At 37.1% G+C, this 18,021-nt stretch overlaps 2 protein-coding genes across 2 annotated transcripts; both read left to right on the forward strand.

Annotated features, from left to right (window-relative positions):
* The first annotated feature begins 1,696 nt into the window (after positions 1-1,696).
* Positions 1,697-11,797, forward strand: LOC129443300 (uncharacterized). Its single transcript, XM_055203807.2, has 5 exons — positions 1,697-2,138; positions 5,696-5,793; positions 5,890-5,968; positions 6,113-6,187; positions 10,327-11,797. The coding sequence occupies exons 1-5, from the start codon at positions 1,901-1,903 to the stop codon at positions 10,851-10,853; spliced, it is 1,017 nt and encodes a 338-aa protein (XP_055059782.2). The 5' UTR covers positions 1,697-1,900; the 3' UTR covers positions 10,854-11,797.
* Positions 11,798-14,981: 3,184 nt separating this feature from the next.
* On the forward strand, positions 14,982-17,900 carry LOC129443299 (uncharacterized). Its single transcript, XM_055203806.2, has 2 exons — positions 14,982-15,382; positions 15,677-17,900. Exons 1-2 carry the CDS (start codon positions 15,136-15,138, stop codon positions 16,597-16,599), a joined length of 1,170 nt encoding a protein of 389 aa, XP_055059781.2. The 5' UTR covers positions 14,982-15,135; the 3' UTR covers positions 16,600-17,900.
* The last annotated feature ends 121 nt before the right edge of the window (positions 17,901-18,021 follow it).

Raw genomic sequence — 18,021 nt, forward strand, 5'->3', positions numbered from 1 at the left:
GAAGAAATTATGTTTTTTGAGGAAATCTTTCTCATTTTAATGGACTTTAATAGTGCCCAACACTTAATACCCAACTCAACACTTAACAGTTTTTTTCAACGGAGTTTCAAAGGACCACAAACGATCCCCAACGAGGCATAAGGGTCTTATCTAGCGAAACGATTGTCATTTTTGACAATAAAAATAAAAAATATGCACTTTCAAACCACAACTTCTCCTCCAGGTCCGGTCCCGCGATGCGCCAGCGCGACCCCACGTTATACGTCATCACATGAAGAGGTCACAGAGGACGAACCCAAAACTCCGTCCCAGTGTTTACAAGTGTGAAGAAAGAGGACCGTTCCGACGTTTTTGTATGTGGAATGATACTAATTAATGTCTTTGTGTCAGTTTATTGTTTACAATGGTCCGCAAATGTGCATTTTATATATGTAACACGTGACCTCTCTTTGTCACCACGCATTTACGTTAGGTCACGCTGGCGTATCACAGGATCGGACCTAGACGGGAGGTTGTGGTTTAAAAGTGCATATTTTTTATTTTTCTTATAAAAAATGACAATCGTTTCCCTAGATAAGACCCTTATGCCTCGTTTGGGATCGTTTGTGGTCCTTTGGGACTCCGTTGAAAAAAACTGTTAAGTGTTGAGTTAAGTATTAAATGTTGGGCTCTATTAAAGTCCATTAAAATGAGAAAAAAAAGAAAGAAATAAAAAGCAATTTATAGAAAGTTTATAATTTGCATGTGTTTCTAAACCATAGCACATACGCACATACATAGCTACTCAAATGAACGCACATGGAAACATGCGTTTCAAAAGTACGCAAACGCAGAAGTTTCTTGAAATACAACAGTCTTAGCACGTATTCTCATTAAAGTGAGTGCAAACAGTTCAGAAAGATATCAGATGTGTGTGTCAGTGGTCTTAAAGTGGGAGTCCTTATTTGCCTCATTATTAATTAAACAGTTAGGTTAGGGTTAGGGTACCCTAATCCTAACAGAAGACAATAGAAAAATCACTTCTGTAGCTTTAAAAATATGAATTATATTTATTTATTATATTTATATACGACAGTGTTATTATTCATTTGATTCTATTTCTGTGCCTTAATCAGATCTTAATTTATTTGTAACTTTATTTTTTCTATTTTTCTATACTTATAATTTCTTTCTTTTTTTCCCCTTGAATTTTGTTCTTATTTTATTTTCCCACCGCAATTTTGCTGATCTGAAAATTATTCGATCCATGACTCAAAAACACTATGTAATCCATTTAACCACTACTATATTGTAAAATGATGTAACTTGAGGTCCACCCTATTTCACCAAAGTCCACTCAGTTTAACATTTCTGGCCTCGCCACTGCTTTACACTAATTTGAGGGGTAAAATGGTTAGGGTTTGAGTTATTTAAACTGTCTCATTGTATTCTATTTACATGCATTGCTTTTTTATATTTTCTTCAATAAAAACAGTTTATATAATGACTGTCATATAACAGTTATAATTACGTTTTATGCATATATCCATAATGCTTTATCAAGCAACCCAGAACACCTTGATCAGCTGCTTCAGCTGGGTTTGATTGGGTTGGAGCTCAAATCTGCAGGATGGAGCTCAACAGGAGCAGAGTTATTACGTCTGAAGGGACTGCCCCCCCCCCCCCCCCCCCGGCTGCCCCTTCAAGCCTGTTCCGCCTACGCGTTTGGTCAGTTGGCGCGCGACGTCACTTTACCCGGAAGTGGGCTGCTGCTTCGTGAATTCATATAAACATCATTGATACATGCTGAAAGAAACCCTACTGAAAACACCCGACTGAACAAAAGAGTTCAGTTGGGAGAGTATTTACAGTCACTCTTCTCACGAACATTACACAGATTTCTGATAGATCTGTCAACATCATGTCCAACGCCAATGTTGATATCCACACGCAGCTGGCGTCGATCATCGAGCGCTTCTCCAGATGCGCTCTCATGGAGATGAGTCGAGCTGTCGAGCAGGAGATCTCACGGAGACAAATGGAGGTCGAGAATCTGCTGCTCAAACTGCAGTTTACTGAGAGTGAACTGAGATCAGCCCGACAGAACCGAGCGAACTTGCGATCAGTGGGAACACAAGCCGGTAACACCGGACAGCGAGGTAACTTACACGCGCACACCTCATTCAGTCGCAACAAGACAAGAGTTTGAAATGACGACATCATCTGTAATCTCCACGTAGATAAAGAGATAATCCCATGAGTGTTTACTATTAATCAAACTATTGCGACCATCACAGAAATCATATAGAGTTGAGTTGGTGCCTGTGACAAAATTGTGTGATTGTTTCTATTGGTGTGACGACATTATCTCTCGCGGATGGGAACGCATTTCAGAAACCGATTGAAAGCATTAAATCTTACTGAAATAAGGCCCTAAACACACGCATAAATTAGTTTTCTAATAGTTTTAATGGTTCATGATATAGTCTTTAAAACCATTAGGATTCAGCAGGGATCATTTTAATATTTAATACAGAAGCTTTCATTTCAACCCTTTAACTGACATTTATTAGTAAATGCATAGACAAGGTAAGAGCAATAAAGTAGTTTTTTTTAATCATTTACTAATTCTTGTTTATTTTAGTCAAAACATATTTGTCTATGTTAGTTCGTTGTGCATTATCTAACTTTAACATAATGAACGAACATGTGACAGTAACCCCCCCCAAAAATAAAAAATAAAATAAAAAAGTTTTGTCAAAGACTTTTGTATTAGGAAATCCCAAAACAAACATTATAGATGCTTTTGTTTGATTAATAGATGTATTGCTCATTGTTAGTTCGTGTTAGCTAATGCATTAACTAAAGGTACTAATGTTAACTACATCCTTACTGTAAAGTGTTACCAGAAAATAGTAACTGTAATAGTAGTAATTAGGGATGGGCATTCGATTAAGTTTTCTTTGTCGATCGTCGGGAGAATTAACGATCGACTATCGATTAATCATTAATATTTTTATAATAAAATTTGTTACTTAACTTTTATACTTAAAAAATGCAATGAATACAAATATACACCGTGTTTTTCCTCGATGAGACCTTTATTACAAGATCAACTTGTGGCAGACAGTTAAACTATGTTTCAAACATATATGTGCGTGCATGTGCGGTGCTCTAAAGCAGCGGAACCTGCAGCTGCGAGCCAGAGTACTTAAACAGGGACCTCATTATTAGTTCCAAAAAAAAAAAAAACAGATTCATGTTTAACATTAAATTAAACAAAAAAATAATACTTAGATCTGAAAGGTTTTGTCAAAATGTAACTCAACATTATTCAAGCCAGAAGAAAGTGCAAGATATTAGCCTTCCTAACATTAGGCTATAACAAATTAGGCTACTTAAAGCCTCGTGAAAAATAACTAACTTTAGTAACTCGCATAAAACCTCTGCACCAGTCTACTGATTTTTTTTGAGAAATAAAAGCATGTTTTGGGGTCAGACGGGACCGCAACCCATGGTGACCGTCAGTCCAGCCGCCGCCGAAAACTGCCGCTCCGAGGAGACTGACCGGGATGCACAGGTACCACAGCGCTAACTTATTCCGCATACAGAGTATGTGTGAAACAGCGTGCGTTTTGTGAGCCCCATTTACCATTGTATAATTATACTAACATAGTCTTTTAGTTTTTATTTGTTGTAAAACAACAGTAGACACAAATTTACTATGTTCTCCAACTCCACAATATACCATAATAACCATGTTATTTATAGTAAAATTGCGGAAATACAAATCGTTTTTAATCTGCAAAAAAAAACAAAAAACATTTTCACAATGATAAAATCATGGCTAATTTTCCTAAGGTAGTAATTACAAAATTATATATGTTTGAAAGACGGAGATGCGCACCTGTCAATCTATTACATAACAGAGCGAGGCCAGAGACAAACGTGCTCATAAACGGGAGTAACATGGAATAATGTGTGCATCTTTGAATAACTATAATTTTAAATATATTTTTGTCATATAAAGTTTTGAGACATGGCCTAATAATGCTTTTTTCACTTGTATTGCTCATTTAGACTTATTGTGCGGGTAACAGCGTTTTTGACGCATTTACCTCAGAGATTATTTTAGCAATATTGCTTGTTCAGGTAATAATAATACAATTTATATTTCAATCCTGTTTCATTGTCTGTTTATTCATTTCATTATGCTGTTATGTTAATGTGATGATATTTATTTGCCATATGAAACGTGCCGTTATATGAATACTTTTGTATAATATTCAAATTATATGCGGAATAATGTGCATCTTTGAATAACTGTAGGAATACAGTTGCTTATTTTTGTCATAAAGTTTTGAGAAATAATAATATTGTGAGGATTTATTTCCATATGATACGCTTTTTGTCGTTGAATACTCTCGTTTATTATTTGGAAATCATATACACACATAGTAGGAAATATATAATGTGGAAGGGTAGACTTGCAAAGTTACTCTGCTTATTTTTATTTATGATATATGTGGAGATAAATAAACCATTGCAAAACTGCTGATTTGATCCATTCAGATCCTGACCACCAGGCTAGAGATTTTAAACATCCTTAATACACACTTACTAGTCTGTCAAATAATATCTAAAATATATTGTTTTGTAAAAAAATGATGCTTTGTTCTATTGTTTATGCGGAAAAGTGTTCACAGAAACTGTCAATCACATGAACGTTTTATATGCAGAATAAGCGGTCAGCAGCGCACTGCAACGGGTGCTTGACGGATTCGCCGCACACATACGCAAACGCACTGCATACGGAGTATTTGTGAAACAGGTGTTAAATAAAAAAATGCATTTGATTAATTGATAACAAATTACGAAATCGACGAAATTCTTAACAATCAATTATCGATCGTCGATTAATTATGCCCATCCCTAGTAGTAATAGTAATAATTCATTGAATTTACTGCCAATATTACACGGTAATACTCACAATAATCACACAAATTTAATTGATGGGAGATGCATAATTTTACAAAGCTCGCAAGATGCCCCTGTTGTGAAAATTGTTCATGTTTTCAAAATGCTTTAAATTGTTGTATTGATTGATTTTTAGCCTACATGTATTAAGGTTGTTATCATGAATTAGGACTTTCACTTGTTTCTGAATTAAAATGAATTGCAATCACAGAAAATGGCCTGGCTGCATATTATATTGACTCGAAATATGCCAATACATGGAAGTATATGGATAGTTTCTAAACAGACCTTTATGAATTATTTATGTGTGTTTGGACCTTGGTTGTAGGAATTGTATCCAACCAGACCTCCCAACAAAGGAGGTATGTTTATTATTGCAAAAAAGCACGTCAAATTATAAAGCGAGATTTATCAAAAACTGACATCTACTGTACAATAGAGCTTTATATTGTCAAGATAAAAATATCAAATTAGAAAAAATGGCTAGAGGTTATTTTGAGATGTCAGAGCAGTTTTTCATTGGTTCCTTTTAAGGACAAATACACTTGACTTTCTTTATAGAGTAACACTTGCATTTTGATGTGTTAACTTGATTGGGAAATTGTGGGCACAAGCACTTTTATCACAAAATATTGATGATAACAAAATGTAGACTTTTAATTGGACTATTTATTTGTCACCTGTCTACCTTTAACTCTTGTTGGATCATTTTTCTGACCATTAACTTATTCTCATCAGAGATAAACCTTGATCTTGTGAAGTCGAATGAAACGCAAGATGAAGGACACATAGCTAGATGCACACGTGATTCCTCCGTGCACACTTTCCCACTGAATGTAAGAATTACTTTATTCATTAGGTACTAATCTTATTTAATAATGTTTTCTTTATTAGAGTATAGTGCCTTGATTCTGTGATGTTCCCAAACACAGGCAGATGGGATCAAATCCATTCATATCAAAGAGGAACAGATGGAGGACGGACAGTGGGACCTTATTGCAAAACATAATGGTAAAATATGAGCGCAATTCTTAACAAACCATAAATGTTCTGTTCTAATCTTCATCATGACCGTATAAAGTTCAAATATACATTATTACATTTTGTTTTAGCTTATATCAGTTTAAATGGTTATTCTGCTGATCTTATTATTAGTGTCTCCTGCATTGGCTCCAGATATGAACGATATGGACAGTTTCAACACTGGAAGAACAGAAACCACTAGAGATGGTAAGAGACCTCATCATAACATCACCAGTCTAACTAACTTGCCTTATGATGTGACTTTTGTGGTCAGAAATAACTTATATATATATATATATATATATATATATATATAAAATGAAGTGTGTGAAGTGTGAAAATTACATAAAACCAATGCATGGTAAACCATACTTGAAACGTAACCCATCCCAGTGAGAAGTAAACACACATACACGCACTCACCCAGAGCAGTGGGCAGCTATCACTTTTTAGGGTAATCTGCCGACTGTGAGACTTGAACCAACAACTCTTGAGTTACATTCTCTTTAACCATTAGCCCACGTCTGCTCCATAAATCTGATAATATCTGCTGAATATAATTCTGGGATGGAATCTGGTGATGGAAAATTATTATTATTTTTTATTATTCTATAACATCTTGTCTATCTTCTCTACAGGTATTTTGGCAAAATTCACTTAGTTAGTGCAGAAAAATATCGATTTATAGTGGCAAGCTGAAAATAAATTTTCTTCAATGTCTTTAACACACCTGGACTGGCGAAGGTGCAACACAGTTACTCATAGCTTACCCTCTCTTAAAGGCTCTCTATGCATTTTCATCGTTTTTTTCAAACGGTGACCCCTAGAGTCGCTGGAGAATACTTGCAACTGTCGTAATTTCCCATCCCCACTCTGTACACCTCCGAAGATAATGACCAGTTCATGTTTCACAATTTCATACAAATATTAGGCTACTGCATAGTCTACTAAACTACAGATGATGGTAATAGGATAATAAGAAGTTTATTCCAAGTGTAGAGTGCATATAATAATAAAGTAGCCTACCGCGTTTGCTGGCTTATAACGTTTTTACATGATGGCAGCTAAATCACAAGTAAACAGTCTATAGTCTATGTCTACAGTATCATTTCATTTGTGTTCTTTTATTGTAATGTAAACATTACAAAATGCCATGACAAAGTTAATTGTGTACGTTGCATTATCTCATAACATTGGTCGTTATAATGTCACTATACATGATTATTGCTATTAATCATAATAGTTTGCAAATTGTGCATGTTTACACTATTTACAACCTCTAGGCTTATTTATGTCCTGATAATTATGTGAGATATTGACAACTGTTGTCATGATAATCGCATGACATACTACAAGCAAGCACACCAACATACAACATAGACCGCAAACAAGTTTACACATAAGAGATTTACTTACTAGTCCATCAACAAGATCGCCAGATCAGCATCCCAGCCAGTGCTGTCTTTAAGCTCACGCTGTCCGGTTCCTAACGTGGTCAGATTCTCTTTTCCTTTTCCTACTCTCTTCCGAATGCGCTTTCTTAACTTTTAAATCGTTCAGCCTCGCGTCTCAAATTTGCGCGTGCAGTTGTTGTTATAGGCTTGATCGACTTCATGCGGCGCTGCAAGAACCGACAGCCGGATGACGTCAAAGTGCCATCTCGGATCATTCTCGCGGTACTTTGACGTCATCCGGCGGTCGGTTCTTGCAGCCCCACACGAAGTCGAACAAGCCTAACGTGTGTGACGTCGTTGCCATAAAGCAAGTCGTGATTCTCGCGAGATTTGTCGGGGGCGATCCTCTCAAGCTTGCATTGCTGGTTTTTCTAGCGGCGTTCTCCCCGAGCTTCAACAGGAGGATGATTCGCTCTACTATGACTTTGTTTACCACCGAAATACCTTTTGAAGCTGTTATATTAAGGTAAAATAACTGCATAGTGTGTCTTTAACACTACAAAGACAGGTCACCAAAGACAGCTAACCGACCTCCCCAATACCCCAAGTCAACCTGACCCAAAACAGCAGCAAACACAAAGAGACACACTTGTCACTAGGGCTGTGCAAAAATATTGATACAGCTAACTATCGTGCTAAATTTCCCCACAATAGTGTATCGATATCTCAGTCTCTACTATTGCTATTTAAAAAAAATCAAATGCCTCTGTGTGCGTCAAACGACGTCCTGCGCCGCTGCTGTAGTTGACGCTGTCCAGTTGTCTGTCATATACGACCATTCGGCCAATGCCTCAGAAGTTATCGGGAGTGAGAAAATGGCAGAAATTTTAAAAATGCCTGCGGCTTTCAAAGCCGACGTGTGGAAGCACTTTGCGTTCAAGAAAAAAGAAAAAAGTCAGCTCTTTTTTTCAGATTTTTTTTACATTGTTGATAAAAAAGAAAAAAGCATTGCAAGGTATCGCAACATGCATCATATCGTGATACATTGTATCATGTCCCATGTATTGTGATATGTATTGTATCGTGAGGCCCTTGCCAATTCCCAGCCCTACTTGTCACCCAAAATCTCAAGGCAACCCACCTCTCCATGATGAACCAACAAATCCTCTCTCACAGCGATTCTACAACCCCAAAACAGAAAAAGTTGGGACACTGTAGTAATTGTGAGTAAAAAAGTAATGGAATAATTTACAAATCTCACAAACTTATATTTTATTCACAGTAGAATATAGATAACAAATCAAATGTTGAAAGTAAGATATTTTGAGGTGTCATGCCAAGTGTTGGCTCATTTTGGATTTCATGGGAGCTGTACATTCCGGGGGAAGTTGGGACGGGTAGCAGTGAGAGGCCAGAAAATTGTAATGTACACATAAGGAAAAGCTTAAGGACTAATTTGCAACTTATTAGGTCATTTGGCAACATGATTGTATATAAAAGAGCCTCTCAGAGTGGCAGTGTTTCTCAGAAGTCAAGATGGGCAGAGAATCACCAATTCCCCCAATGCTGCGGGGAAAAATAGTTTTCTGAGCTTCTCAGAGAAAAATTGCAATGAGATTGAAGTTATCATCATCTGCAGTGCATAATATCATTCAAAGGTTTAGAGAATCTGGAACAATCTCTGTGCGTAAAGGTCAAGACCGACAAACCATACTTGATGCCCGTGATCTTCGGGCTCTTAGACAGCACTGCATCACATATAGGAATGCTACTGTAATGGAAATCATAACATGGGCTCAGGAATACTTCCAGAAAACATTGTCAGTGAACACAATTCACCGTGTCATTCGCTGTTGCCAACTAAAACTCTATTGGTCAAAAAAGAAGCCATATCTAAACATGACACAGAAGCGCAGGCGTTTTCCCTGGGCAAGGCTCATTTAAAATGGACTTTGGCAAAGTGGAAAACTGTTCTGTGGTCCAACGAATCAAAGTTTGAAGTTCTTTTTGGAAAACTATGACGCCATTTCATCCGGACTAAAGAGGACAATGACAACCCAAGTTGTTATTAGCGCTCAGTTCAGAAGCCTGCATCTCTGATGGTTTGGGGTTGCATGAGCACGTGTGGCATGGGCCACTTACACATCTAGAAAGGCACCATCAATGCCGAAAGGTTTATCCAAGTTCTAGACACATTTGATTCCATTCAGACGACGTCTCTTTCAGGGAAGACCTTGCATTTTCCAACATGACAATGCCAGACCACATTCTGCATCAATTACAACATCAAGACTGCGTAGAAGAAGGATCTGAGTACTGAAATGGCCAGCCTGCAGTCCAGAGCTTTCACCCATAGAAAACATTTGGTGCATCATAAAGAGGAAGATGCGGCAAAGAAGACCCAAGACAGTTGAGCAACTAGAAGTCTGTATTAGACAAGAATAGTACAACATTCCTATTCCTAAACATTGGTCCTCCTCCAGCTGTTCCTTATATGTACATTTAACTCTTCTGGCCTCTTATTGCTACCTGTCCCATCTTTTTTTGGAATGTGTAACTCTCATGAAATCCAAAATGAGCCAATATTTGGCATGACATTTCAAAATGTATCACTTTCAACATTTGATATGTTATCTATATTCTATTGTGAATAAAATATAAGTTTATAAGATTTGTAAATTATTCCATTCCTTTTTTACTCACAATTTCTACAGTGTCCCAACTTTTTCTGTTTTGGGGTTGTAATCAACTAATTTAATGAGTAGACTAATAATAATGTGAAGTAGTGAAATCTTTTGAAAGCAGTATTATTAATGTAATGTGCAAAACAAAGCCCTAATTTAACCTCATTTCAGCAGTCTCCCAGTAAGAAAGCCAACAGAATGAAACTCATGGAGAAAAATCCCGTTGGTTCTGAGCCCACCACTGTATTTTCTGTCCTTCAATGTGTAGGTGGTGAATTTATCCTGACAAATAAAATGGAGCCCAGCAGTTTGTGGAATTCACCTGTTTTGGAGGAGTCCCCTTTAAACTCAGAAGCTCAGAGTCTGGACACATCTCCTCGTGCTACAGCAGGTCCACTTTCTCCAAACCAAAGAGAAGATTTTAACGTCAAAGAGCCGTACAGAACTTCAGAGTTTTCCCAGCGCTCCGCTAACGACGCTCTTCCACCGGCATCGGATCACAGAGGCGACGGCGTGGCCGAGAGAAGCTCGCGCTGCGCTCAGTGCGGCAAGACTTTTACCACACGCTTTTACCTGAAGATCCACCAAAGGATCCACACCGGAGAGAGACCGTACACGTGCCCACAGTGTGGCAAAGGCTTTTACTGCAACTCTCATCTGATATCACACCAGCGCTCGCACACCGGAGAGAAACCGTACAGCTGCGAAGAATGCGGCAAATCTTACTCTCATTTAAACTCCCTTAAACTCCACCAGCGCAGCCACACTGAAGAGGAGGCATATGTGTATTGGTAGCCTTGCTCATACGGACTCAAATAGAAAGAAAGAAATGATTTAATCGTTTGCTAAAAACACATTTAAACTGCTGTGCAATTGAACACTCTTCAGATATATAATATGTACTGAAAGGATCATTTGGGTATGTAGCAATGAAGACTTCTTTTTTAGAGTTGTGGCTGATTAATGATGAAATATTACTCCTGGTTTACTGGTCACATTGAAGGTTTGTATAAGACTTTCAACAGTTTTTGAATATAACTTGAGGCTGTTTTCTTACATGACGACTTTTTTTTCCATTTTCTAACTAGATTTTTTGTTGTTGTTTTCCTTACGTTTGTTTGCATGTTATATTTTGGATTTATATAATATGTAGAATGAAGGGTGTTTAATTTGTTTCCTTTGTTTTGCTTTAGATCAGATTTTTGCAGATGTTATTATAAAGCCATTACTTTGAAACCTTTTTTTATTTCATCTTACGGAAAATGACTGAGAAACAACCTTGTCTTGCCGTGATGAACATAATGCAGTTAAAGAAAATTGTTGTCTTTTTCAAATAATTCCCAAGTGCTGTTTAACAGATTGAAAACATTTTCAACACAGCATTTCTATAAAAATAGTTTATTTAGGAAGCTTGGAATGTTTGTTATACAAATCGAAGCAAAATTAAAACCAGAAATAAAAACTGGTCAAAACCGTAGCCCTCTGATGTTAATAGTCAGACATGTCTCCTGAGGTGTCACAACCCATTCCTCCTTAGTAAATCTCTCAAGCTCCTAGAGATTTCTTGGTCTTGTTGTATGGACTCTGGTCTTCAGTGAACCCCACAGATTTTCTATTGGATTTAAGTCTATGCTTTGTGCAGGCCAGTCAAGGACATTCAATTCAATAGATGTGAGGTATGTTTTGGGCCGGTGTCATGCTGGAAGATAAAACACAAACCTAAACCAAGTTTTGTTGCAGATTGGCTGAGGTTGTCTTTCAAAATCTTCTCGTAGTCTTCCTTTTTCATGTTATCTTTGACCCTGACAAGATTTCCATTCCCAAGTGCACTGAAGCATCCCCATATCATTATACTCCTACTGCCATGTTTCACTGTGGGAACGCTCCTGCCTCTCCCTTTTTCCTCCAAACATAAGCAACATCTCTGTGTCCAAACATAAGAAACATCTCTGTGTCCAAAGAGCTTTAGTTTTGTCTCATCTGACCAAAGGACACATTTCCAGCATGTATTTTTCTCCAGGTTGTCCTTGGTAAACTTCTCTCTAGCTCTTCTTTGGAAATTTGCAGAAAGTTTTTTTGGTCGGCAACATCTTAGTCCATTACTGTGTCTTGGCCTGTCCATGTTTGTTCTTTTGTTTAAAAGCTGTAGTTGACCACATACACTAACATGGGTCCTGTTCTTTCTCCTGTTCAACTCGTTGCCTAAATATTTGGTAGTGTTCAACCTGCAAAAAACACACTTTTAAATCGTATCTTTTCATCTTCTACAGTACATTTTCACTTCAATGCAATGTAAAAAGAGAGTATATTTTCAATGTAATTCTGGAATCTGTTGACATTTGATTTTGTTACTTCCATGCTATTATTATTGTATTGAATTTCGCTAAAAAGTATTTTTCATTTGTTTTATTTGCATAAGAACACAACAACTGCCATCCAATGCATGTATAATAGTGCTTGTAGCTCAAGCTAATTTGCAACACTTGTCCCTAGAAGGGCTTTTTTTATTCCATTACAATAATAGCAATTGAGGAATGTTTGTAACCAAACCATCATGGACCCCATTCACTTCCATAGTAGGAAAAAACAATACTATGGAAGTAAATGGAGTCCATAAACGTTTTGGTTACAAACATTCCTCAACATATCTTCCTTCATGTTAATCAGGACAAAGACATTTATACAGGTTTGTAACAACATGAGAGTGAGTAAATGATGACAGAATTTTCATTTTTGGGTGAACTGTTCCTTTAACCGTGGGTTCGTTGCTTTTTTAAATTAAAACTTAATGCAGATTTAATCAGGTAATCAATTCCAAAATTTGACACCTTTCACTGAGAGGGCTGTCTGAGCAAATGATGTTTTACAAAAGGCAATTTTACCGTGGCCACTAGAAGTTGCTTAAGTGGATCTGTCCCCCCCTGCAATCTCTCATAAAATATAGCCTAGATTAAGGGTTAAGGCCGAGACATTTGAAAACAGACTTTACATGGTGAAGATAACAAAATGATCATCTTATATCTTCTTGGGCCAGTTGTTCAAAAGTAATCCATTTGGATTTCGGCTATCGGATTAGATCAAAATTTCAAAATGGGTTGTTCAAAACAAAATAATGGATTCTGAATTTGGATTGGATCACAAAATCCATTGGATCAGATCGTCACTTTGTGTTGGTCAAAACATTTTAGTAAGATTGGGATTTGTTTGGTCCCAAAAAGTAAGATTATTCTGATCCCATCAGAAGGGTGGATTTCAGGAACAAAAATGTAATAAAACTTCCAATAAAATGTTACTAAAACATAGAAACCTACAGTTTATCTACAATACAACATTTCTATTATGTAATATTTATAAATGTATCATTTGTTTGTTAAAAATTTGTTCAGTTCAGTTTAATGATAAAGTATTCAAAGTATAACATTGAGCTATATTAAACCTTCCAGTCAATTGAGAAAAAAAAGTCCAAATAAATCCCTCATACAGCAGACAATAGCAAACCAAAATTGAATTTTTAACAAAAGTAACCTTTAACTGTCATTTGGCACTGTACAGTATATTCATTAAGTCACAACCATCATAAACCAAACAGTCAAAAGTTTTAACAACCAGCATTTCTACAAATGTAAACTACGGGACATTTAACCTCTTTATGACTTCAAACAAAACAGAAGAACAGACTGAATGTTAAATTAAAACAACACAACTTTCCCTTACTTTTTATTTTATTGTCTTTTCAAGTAAAAACACATAGGGGTGGTTTCCCGGACAGGGATTAGACTAGTCCTAGACTAAAATAAATGTAAGAGCGGTCCAAACTGAAAACAACTTGCATTGACATATCTTAAAATACATCAGTGCCCTTTGTTTTGCCTCAAAATGCTCACAAGTAATGTTTTTAGTAATGCATGTTTGTCAAAACTAGTTATACTTTCTAATTAAACTAAGGCATAGTCCTGGTTTAAGATAATCCCTGTCCAGGAAACCACCCATTAGTGACCCCATACAAACCAAACTACCTGATCTTTCTTACATAACTAAAATATTCAACATTGACATGTGATCCCATTTAAAAAGTGTGTATTTGGATCAGGGTGATCCAATCCAATTTTGCTTTGAAAAACCAGGACAAAAGTGAGATGGTTTGCCTGATCCTGGATAGCAAAACATGGGATTTCCAAATCTGGATAATTTTGATCCAGATTAAACTTTTTGAACAACTGGCCCCTTAATATCTGACAAGCACATTATTTGGTTTAGTTTGTAGATTGATTGTCTGAGACCAAACCTGACATAGTATCATGTCTTTACAGTAAACATCTGGCTGCTTTGTGCTGCTAAGGGATGAATTTAAAACTGAACTGTAGCAATGTTGATATCAACAAATCTCACGTGTGTGTGTGTGTGTGTGTGTGTGTGTGTGTATGTGTGTGTGTGTGTGTGTTTGTCAGTCATATTGAGGATGTTGTATAGGGTCACCCCTTCATTTATGTGTATGTATGATTTACATTGATTTGTATTCATTTAGGGTTAGGGAATAAACAATTGCTGTGGATTGTAGTCATTTATTTCCTCTATTGGTGCACACAAATAAGTCTAAACAGCTCAAGAAGTTTTTTTTACAAACTTAACCTTGAATAAAGTCCAACTTTTTGATTTAGGTTAGGGGGCAAAATTAGGAAAAGTAGCCCAGTTTTGTACTGATCATAGGGTAAAATATTTTAAAGAAACAAAATATATCTAAACTATTACTTGTTCGCAGACCTTAACTAATTTATTATATAACCAAGTCAAGCTTTTTAATTTACTTAAATTAAAACAACATTGCTATGAAGTCTTTTTCCATATTCCGGAACAGAGGGGGCGGTAATGCTCCATTAAGCTGGTTGCCAACCGCCGGTAAAAAAGAATGAAGAAGAAGAAGAAGAATGAAGTCTTTTAATTTGGCGGATGTTAGCGCATAACCGGAAGTTCGCCCGTCAGACGTGCGCGAGCGATGTTTGTGTGTGTTGTTTTAGTCGTCGCAGTGATTTAAATGTCGTTTTAATATTTATAATATATTTGTTTTTGTTTAATTGAGATGATGAGCTGCGCAGTGATGTTACAGGCGCAGATCTCCGCCATCATGGATGTGTTGGTGAAGGCGGCGGTGGCGGAGATCGGTCAGCTGCTGGAGGACGACGCTGCTGCTCTGCATGAGGAGATCATGAGGAGAAACGAGGAGATCCAGGGACTGAAAGCTCGACTGATCCTCACCGAGACTAAACTACAGCGCTTTACTACAGGCAGAAGCTCTGTGGCCGTACAGGTGGAGATGATGGACACAAGTAAGGGTTGCAGTTCTGTCCAAATGTCGTCATTTAAAACTTAAAGAGCACAGATCAAAGTTTTTGTAGCGCATTTACAAAACTACGATTAAAGACACAGATGTAACACCGAATAAACAACAATTCAATTCGTTAATATAGATAATTTTTTCCACTATAATATAATAATTATAGCATAGACAGGTTTGTGTATGTTTGCTGCTTTACAAATTCAGATTTAAAAACTGGTTTATAGTAAACTTTTAAAGCCAGCTCTTAAAATCTCTCATATCGAGTTTTGGTTTTCCACTGCAGGTGTGGTGGTCTGTTCACGAGAGTCAAGGGCTGAAGGTCAGGATAAGAGCATCATGACCAGTCCAGAGAAAGAGCTCTCAGAGGAGAAGCCAAGCATTTCATCAGAGATTAATTCACATCATTTAAGAAGAGAGGAAGTGATCAAGTCATTTAAACCTTCAGAGGAAACCAGAGGAACCCCGGCCGAGGAAGAGGACCTCAGTGGATTAGAGTTTGAGATGAAGATTGAACAGGTAGAAGAACTTGTTGATCAAAAACTAAGTGAAGTTCAGACAGAGCAAAAGAGTGACAAACAAAACCACTGTGAACAACAACAACACTGTGACAATAATAACTCTGATTTATGGCTGTCAGGAGGACATCCAGAGAAAGCCTTTGATCATTCTGAGGGTCTTATTCAAGAGTCTCATCAACAAACTCAGACTTTTACAGATTCATATGTCACACAAGTGTTGATGGAAGATCCGCTAAGTTCTCAGTCTTCGTCCGGATTGTTTGGCTCTGGTGTTATGCTGGAGAACGAGAGTTTTAGTGCTTCAGCAAATGAAAACATAGAGTACAGTTCCAACCTTTTGATGTCTGCACGACAGGATCCCCATAGACGATCACCGACTGCGCCCAGAACCGGCCCGACCGACTCCAATACATTTAGCAGATTTCCATCGTCTCATTCCGGCTCACGTTTGCCTAAAACACTCACGCAGAATGTATATATGGCGGACCACCCACGGCGCAACGTAAGGCCAAAACCGTTCCGATGTGAGGAGTGCGGTAAAGGCTTCACGCAGAAAACACGCTTGGTAACACACAGACGAGTACACACGGGTGAAAAACCCTTTCACTGTCAGCTGTGTGGTAAGATGTTCTCCAGACAGGATAACTGTCTCAGACACGTGCGCTTGCACAGTGGGCAGCACTGGTAACCGGATATGCTCGGAGATCACATCATGTTTAGACGACAACAACTTTCTGTATTTAAAAAAAAACTAGTTTGTTTTTGTTGTGCATGTTGAAATCTATCCCTACATGTTGTTTATTTGCCTGCACTTATGTTTGAAAGGTTACTGGTTGATTTTTAAGTGAAGTGTAATATTCAAATAAAATACAGAATAGAGGGTATGCACATGACGTCACTGTCGGCGAGAGGGACTTTCGGTTATGCCCACTGAGTGGCAAAAGACAGAGCGGCAACATTTGCGTGCAGCGTGACATCGGTGAAAACGCGTCTAAATGGGGAACAGCTGCTGTGCGATAGAATGCACTCAGAGATTAACAAGAATTTGGTCTATCATTTTACAGACTGCCAAAAAACACTGAAAGGAGAAATAAATTGATCGTTCATGGCAACGTCCACGTCAACGTTCACAGACCACAGGTGGGTTAATAAGTTGCTAGCGTCACTATCAAGAGGAGGTTTTTCTTTCTACTTAAAAGTATTTTTCAAGTATTTGTATTTTATTCATGTTTTTCTTTGAAAAACATACATTCCAATGCATATTATCATCATTTTTACATGACCTTTCATAAATAATAGTTTTTTGTTTTACATTTAATATTTAAGTACATTAACATACTTTTACTTAAGTAAAAGTACAAAATTTTAATGTAATTAGGTATTAAATAAATTTTAATATGCCATATAAAGAATACACAGTATGATTATATGCTTTAGAATGTAGTGAATAAAATTTTTCCCAATACAAACATCCTAATAAAGCACAGATGCTTGGAAAATGTAACTAACATAATTAAGTATTGTCCACCTCTGCTATCAAGCCCAACTAAATTCAATTTAAGCTGATAATAGTCAGTTTTACTGGCATTTTCGCAGCACCCGCTATTAAACCAGCCATTTTGTTGAACGTTTGGCACTCAACAGGGCGAGCTCTCGCGTGGAAAAGTGACGTCAATGCATACCCTCTATTGCATAGGGCTGAGCGGTATGCCGGTATGTTCTGTTACCGTAAAATAAAATGTCAGACGTAACAAATTTTTCTATTCCGTGGGTACAATACAAATTGAAAAACATATATGACATTGATTTTTGTTCATACCGCCCACCCTTAGAATTACACTTTGTTGAGTTACAACAGTCACATGAGTTTATTATTATCAATGATTATTTTTGCAGTTCTTTTGTTTTCTGTAAGTGGCATTTCACTTCACACTTGCTGTTTAATTGTCGTTCATTATTGAAGTAAACTGTGAAGCATCAAACATTTCATGTCTTTGTCATGGTTGTTTTTGTACTGTTTACATTGCTACTCAGAAAAACTTTACCTTATTTACCTGAAACTGAAAGTCCGTGTGCTCGGTGGCTTTATTTTTGTGGGAGAATTGTTTTG

The sequence above is a fragment of the Misgurnus anguillicaudatus genome, chromosome 2 (genome assembly GCF_027580225.2).
Source record: "Misgurnus anguillicaudatus chromosome 2, ASM2758022v2, whole genome shotgun sequence".
In the NCBI taxonomy this organism is placed as follows: domain Eukaryota; kingdom Metazoa; phylum Chordata; class Actinopteri; order Cypriniformes; family Cobitidae; genus Misgurnus; species Misgurnus anguillicaudatus.

What these genes read in the sequence shown, in the direction of transcription:
- LOC129443299 (XM_055203806.2), top strand. Translation starts at nt 15,136, where the DNA reads ATGATGAGCTGCGCAGTGATGTTACAGGCGCAGATCTCCGCCATCATG. An exon ending in GGTGGAGATGATGGACACAA is followed by an intron (nt 15,383 to 15,676) that starts GTAAGGGTTGCA and finishes TTTCCACTGCAG; the next exon opens with GTGTGGTGGTCTGTTCACGA.
- LOC129443300 (XM_055203807.2), top strand. Translation starts at nt 1,901, where the DNA reads ATGTCCAACGCCAATGTTGATATCCACACGCAGCTGGCGTCGATCATC. An exon ending in CCTTATTGCAAAACATAATG is followed by an intron (nt 5,969 to 6,112) that starts GTAAAATATGAG and finishes TCTTATTATTAG; the next exon opens with TGTCTCCTGCATTGGCTCCA. An exon ending in AACAGAAACCACTAGAGATG is followed by an intron (nt 6,188 to 10,326) that starts GTAAGAGACCTC and finishes TTCAATGTGTAG; the next exon opens with GTGGTGAATTTATCCTGACA.